Here is a 6,421-nt window from a genome sequence, read left to right as displayed (position 1 = left end):
TGATCCTATTAAGTTTTAAGAATAGGTAATGCGAGTAAATAGGCATCCCAATACCCAATATTTTGAAATATTGGGCATGGTAGAAAATATTAGCTTAAAGGGTGTTAGCCAAATTTCTAAGTATTACTGAGCTTGTTTAAGAAATGTACCTGCAATAAATACCCTAAGCTAAAAACATATGTTTCATAGTATTTTCATAATAGATATGAGGCATCCATGTGTCAAGCCTAGGCGCAATAGCACATGACCAATTAAAATGGGCATGTAGATTAAGATGTATTCAAGGACATAATGAGGATCCTTGGGACGATAATTAACATTCCAAATGAACCATCATGAAAAGTTAGTTAGGAAAGTACAAGCAACACATGTGCAAGCACAAGTGAAGAAGTTGCCAAGGGAGGGGACCACCCTAACCGAATTTGATTAGGGTAGTTAGGGGGCAGGCGTGTGCAAGGGTTCCTCCATGTGGGGCCTAACTCTCTAACCAGTTCTAGAATCTAACTAACTGAACTAACTAGCTAACTGAACTAAGACTAACTGAAATTAGTGCACCCGACAACCTAACACTTAACCGGGTGACACTAACCTAGTAACTAGTTAAAGAGACAACCTAGTACCTAACCTAGGATGATCAAAAGGGTTAGCTATGGTCCCAAAGACTTAGGGGTACTTTATTTATTACCCTAGGTCCCTTAATTAATTAAATTAATAATTTATTTAATTATAAAAATTTCAAAATTTGGCCGAGACCCTACCTAATTTCCAGATTTTGGTTTAGTCAAATGTTCTCCTGTGTTTAGTCAACATAGGAGGGACGTTTTAGTAATTAAGTAATTAATTTACTTAATTAGCCTAAGTTTAATGAGTCAATATGAGTAAATAATAACTAGACTCACGTTCAAACACTAGAAAAATTCACGACGCAAAACAGTAAGCTAATGAACGAAAAACAAAAAAGTTTCTCTTGATTCTTGTAGGCGTTGTCAAGGTTTTCTTCAAGGTTTCGTGCAAGGTGATCCTCGTAGATTAATTTCTACATAAGGTATGGGTTTTATTTCTTGGATTCCTTTCCCCAAGAGGCTTATCAAATGTTTTATGAATTCAAGAATATCGAAACTAGGGTTGTTCCCAATGACATTTTTGAACGTCCATCTCTTTAGTTATCCTTGTTTTCAATTCTAATAGTATGTAGATGTAATCTTGAGCATATTGTTGGTATTTGGTGCTAACTTATCATTATGTGTAGGTTTTATGTGATTTGATAATGTCCAATGAGACCTATAGGTTAGATCCGTACGATTAATTTCTAATTGTGTTCGAGAAGATGAAATTGTTATGAGTTGTTATGAAATTCAGTTTATTGTTGACAAGGATGAAGATTTTTAATTTCTAGTTGCGTTTTACAGTATATATGTTGGTAAGTGTTGGGAATGTAATGTTTCCAAGAAGAAATAAGAATGAGAATCAAAGCTAGTTTATGAATCTTCAATGCCACTTTAACTTATTAGCTTAGCCAAACTAAGCATTGAATTGTTCCTATGATATAACCAAATGTTAAAAGTTGGCTTACTAAAATGATGAGATTAGCTATAGTATATTCATAAAGTTAATTTACTTGGCTAGTGATAATATCACAGTTTGATTTATGCCAATAAATTGGCTAGCAATATATTGTCCAAAAAGTTGAATAGAATTGGTTTATTATGTTATTTCATAAAAAATTGGCTAATGATATTCTCATGACCATTGTATAGTGCAACTTTGTCTTATGCCAATAAATTGGCTAACAATATTCTAAATTACCATAATAGGTAAAAGTTTAGTCTACACCAATAAATTGGCTTACAAATGTATTTCCAAAATATAATATAAATTTGGCTAATGACTAAGTTAAACCAAATTAGGTATGACCAATGTAACTCAATGAATTCATAACTAAGGTTATGCCAATCATTGGGATAAGTCGTAATTACACTATCTAAATGCACCATGAATTTAAGTAAGTACCTTGAACAAAGTTTATAACTTTCATAAAGAGCGATATGAAGCTACCAAATTTCATTGAACAAGCTAAGGTGAGTAATAACATAATTAAAAGTGTAAGAATTATGAAAGTGACCACAATGAGGTGTTAAAAGAAGTGAGACAAGTTTCACTTACACCTAGACAATTATGCTAAAGATACTCACATAAAGGGGTGTTAATAATCGTGAGACAAGACTTATTAACACGAAGATGATAATGTAAGGTTAAATTCACATTTCATCAAGTAAAGAAAGGGATGACCGGCTATCCAAACAGTTAAATAAATCTCATAACTAGAAGCAATCTTCCATAATGTTTGAGTAAACTCTAAAGGATGTATAGAAAAAGAAGTTGAGCAAAGCACCGATAGACTAGCTGTGACCTTTTGCCAGCACATGTAAGCCTCATGAGATGAGGCTACCACCAAGGTGGATAAGTAGTATCCGTATATCTCCTAGTCTTCAAACTATGTTACCAGCATAAGAACTAGCAAGTGGATTCCACCTAAGCGAGCTAGGTATGATGTGGTTTCACTTTGGCCAGTGAGACCACCCCTTTTCGGTGTGGGTCAGACACTGGATTTCTTTTTTAGCTCACATGATCTTTGTTGGTTAAATGCTCAATGAAATTATTCAGTTCACTATAGCCATGAACCACATCTTTTCGGTGTGGGGAGAACACTAAACTTAGTTTCACTTAGCCGGTGAATCACCCCTTTTCGGTGTGGGGCAGAAACTGGATTTCATGTTAGCTCATATAATCTAGATTCACTTCGATCGATGAATCACCTCTTTTCGGTTTGGGGCAGACACTGGATCTCATGTTAGCTCACATGATCTTAGTTTTAAAGATATCCTTAAGAAAGAAATAAAGAAATAAAGAAGAAGAGATGTATGTTCAAATTGAGCTAAGAAAGTAAGAGTTAGGAATATCAATTGTCAGTGTTTGATAAGAATGAAATTTTCAGAAAATAATGGGCATAGCAAAGAATGACTTCTTTTATCATGAAAATGATCAAAGTCAAATAAGATTGACTTATAATGACTTTTATTATTATGAAAATGATCATAGCCAAACAAGATTGGCTAATAATGATTTCTTATATTATGCAAAGAAACACATAATAGGCATAACCAATAAAGATTGTCTTAATAAGATCTCATGCCAATTTATAGTTAAATCATTTCCTTAGTCTTTCAGATTACTTACTTGATTCATTGTAGGTACGGGACTACAATGATAATTGCACTTGTAATCAAAATATACAATCAACGGAGATCATTGAATTACACAACAACAGAAGAAAAAGACTGAAATATAAATGAAGTATGAAAAGGGAGCTCTAGATTTAGGGGAGATCAAAATTTAAATCTTCGCTCGAGTTGTTCTAAATTTATGTTCATGAATATAAGGTATTATGTTCATATAGAAAATAAGTTGTATGCTTTGAATTCATTAAAATGTCATATTCATACCATAATTCATAATAACGAATTAGTAAAGTCTAGTGACTCACTTTCCAGAAATAGCATGTCGTTATAGGAACAACTTTCCTTGATCATGCATAGTCCTTATATGTATGTGTGCATACATCTATAATTATTACAAGTGTGTACTAACCCTATACTATAATTATCTTTATAGGTGCAGGTCAGAGAGAAGGATGAAGACTCATCGAAGTTGTTTGGATTGTTAATCTCCAGTCTTTGGTAGGTCCTCTTGATGTTCAAGGATGCTACACTTATCTATCTAGCTTAGTACTTTAGATATAGCTAGTGGATGTTGTCCTTAGCGTTTCTTTTCAGACTTTTATTTCGAAGCTTTGTATTAAGGCTGTTTTGACAAACTATTACATTATATATTGATCTTTTGATTTTAATTAATTCATCAATTGTAGATGGTTGTTTTAATTTGAGCTTAGTAGAATATTAATCTATGTAGAAAATATATGAAGTCTATGATACTTCATTATGTTTTAAAAGTTTTAAATTTTCCGCAAATTTAACTATATGAATGTGATGAAAGCTAAGAACAAGCTTATTTGAAACCTCTGAGAGATTAACGACGCCAGTTGCATTCGGATTCCTAAATCCGGGTGTGACAAACTTGGTATTAGGGCATGAGGTTATATTACCTAGGAACTAAAGCTCAAAAAAACCACGTTACATAGTTTCTAACTTATGGTTGTGAAGCGCGCCACAATCATGAATTAGAGACTAGGTGATGTTAAGAATCTTCCATTCTTCTACTCTTTATCGTGCCGTGTTGAGCTTTGACATTTTTTATCATTCTGGCATCGAATTGCCTTCTTGTGTATACGTGTTGAAAATGAACACAAGGAGAAACGCAGGCAGAAGAGTCGAAGAATCAGCTGCTGGAGGCAACCAAGCTCCTCATCAAGCCCCATCTGCTGGAGTGCAAGTGCCTGTCAACCCAGCTGCATTGACTGATGGAGAAGTAAAAGAAACACTAGTTCAGATGGCCCAAGCCATCACTACTCAGGAAGAGGTTATCACAGCCTAGACCACTAGAGAGGGTGCTCCCAGGAGAACCCACATGCATGTACCATTGCTAGCAAACTGAGGGACTTCACTAGAATGAATCCTCGAGTCTACTAAGGCTCTAAGACTAATGAGGATCCCCAAGAGTTTGTGGATGAGGTTCATAAGATTCTCTGTGCTATGGGTGTTAATGAAGAGGAAAAGGCTGAGTTGATTGCTAACCAACTCAATGACGTGGCTCAGGTGTGGCACATAATGTGGTGAGATGGCCGAGCACCAGGAGAAGTTCCCATTACTTGGGACGTTCATAAGACTGCATTCCTAGAGAGGTTCTTTTACAGAGAACAGAGAGAGGATAAGGTTGAGATCTTACGATAGGGATGTATGTCAGTTAAGGAATACTCCTTGAAGTTTGTTAAGCTTTCCAAATATGCTTCTTCTCAAGTGTCCAATAGTAGGGATGAGATGAGCAGGTTTGTGACTATTGTGTCAAAGGATTTTGTGAGGAGAAATGTCAGGAATTCATGTTGCATGATAACATGGACCTTGTTAGGTTTATGGTACATGCACAGTAGTTTGAGGAGAGTCGTCAGAGAAAGAGAGACCGAGAGAGTAAGAAATCTAGGTCCTCAAATCAGTTTGGTTCAAGCAATGGTAATAATTCATTTGGAGTTCGGTATATGCCCAAGTTCAAGAAGGGCAACAAGCACTCAGGTAATCCTACTCCCTATAAAAACACTAATTCCAAGAAGGGAAATGATAGAAATGCCCAGCGTGATAGAAAGCCGTGTGATAAGTGTGGTCATTTGCATAGAGGTGAGTGTCTGGTAGGTATTAATATCTGTTATGGGTGCGGCAAGAGTGGGCATATGGTAAGGGATTGCCCGCAGATGAGGAATCAAGAAAGGCGAGATGCTCAGCCTTGGCTCAATCCTACTGCTGCAGCTGAACCTCCCAACAGGAACAGATTCTATGCTTTGAAAGGTAGAAAATAGCAAGAGAAGTCAACTGATGTGGTCACTGGTACGTTGCATGTCTTCTGTTTTCCTATGTATGCATTGTTAGATCCAGGATCCACTTTGTCATTTATTACTCCTTTAGTAGCTAGTAAATTTGACTTGCTTCCTGAGATCTTACTTGAGCCTTTTCTAGTTAGTACTCCCATAGGAGACAGTGTTAGAGAAGAAAGAGTATATAGAGATTGCCCAAAAACTGTTCTTAATAAAGTTACTCATGTTGATCTAATAGAATTAACCATGCTTGATTTTGATATAATTTTGGGTATGGATTGACTTCATAAATGTCATGCTACCATAGACTATCGAAACAGGGTAGTAAGGTTTCAGTTTCCAAATGAATTAGAGTTGAAAAAGGAAAGGCATGGTTCAATTCCTTCAAGACAAATAGTTTCTAATATTAAGACAAAAAGATATTATCTAAGGGGTTAGGAGTCGATGAGAACCTTTCCTACGAAGAGGTTTTGTTGAAATTTTAGATTGCCAAGTGAAACGGTTAAGGAACGAGGAGGTTGCCACCGTAAAGGCCTTATGGAGGAACCACCTTGTTGAGAGAGTAACATGGGAGGCCAAGGACGATATGATATCCCGTTACACTCACTTGTTCAGTTCTCGAGGTTAGATATACTCTTCCTTAGTCAGGTTTTTTTTAAGAAACTCTGAGTTATTAGTGCATTATCCTATTTGATTTGTTAAGTCCATAATTGTGTGTCTTAATACTTGCATTGTATGAGTTAAAATGAGTTCATGCTTGCATTCATGTTGTTGTTTTTGTATAGCGTAGACATGATTTTTGTGTTGCATGAGTTGTGATGTACATTAAGTTAAGTGTGATTGATAAGGAAGTTCCTCAATCTCGAATATGAAGCTTCAGAT

General features: G+C 35.7%; 1 protein-coding gene across 1 annotated transcript; it reads left to right on the top strand.

Annotated features, from left to right (window-relative positions):
- The first annotated feature begins 4,356 nt into the window (after positions 1-4,356).
- LOC138348652 (uncharacterized) lies at positions 4,357-5,821 on the top strand. The gene is made up of 3 exons (XM_069298215.1): positions 4,357-4,536; positions 5,105-5,513; positions 5,595-5,821. The coding sequence occupies exons 1-3, from the start codon at positions 4,357-4,359 to the stop codon at positions 5,819-5,821; spliced, it is 816 nt and encodes a 271-aa protein (XP_069154316.1).
- The last annotated feature ends 600 nt before the right edge of the window (positions 5,822-6,421 follow it).

The sequence above is a fragment of the Solanum lycopersicum genome, chromosome 5, assembly GCF_036512215.1.
Source record: "Solanum lycopersicum chromosome 5, SLM_r2.1".
Taxonomy (NCBI): domain Eukaryota; kingdom Viridiplantae; phylum Streptophyta; class Magnoliopsida; order Solanales; family Solanaceae; genus Solanum; species Solanum lycopersicum.
The sequence above is the reverse complement of the archived record's forward strand: the minus strand, read 5'-3'. Positions and strand labels throughout refer to the sequence as shown.

Bases quoted from the DNA above. Each gene is read 5' to 3' on its own strand.
- LOC138348652 (XM_069298215.1), top strand. From the start codon at position 4,357: ATGAACACAAGGAGAAACGCAGGCAGAAGAGTCGAAGAATCAGCTGCT. The intron at 4,537-5,104 runs GTTATCACAGCC...CATGCACAGTAG, and splicing joins CCATCACTACTCAGGAAGAG to TTTGAGGAGAGTCGTCAGAG. The intron at 5,514-5,594 runs GTAGAAAATAGC...ATGCATTGTTAG, and splicing joins CAGATTCTATGCTTTGAAAG to ATCCAGGATCCACTTTGTCA.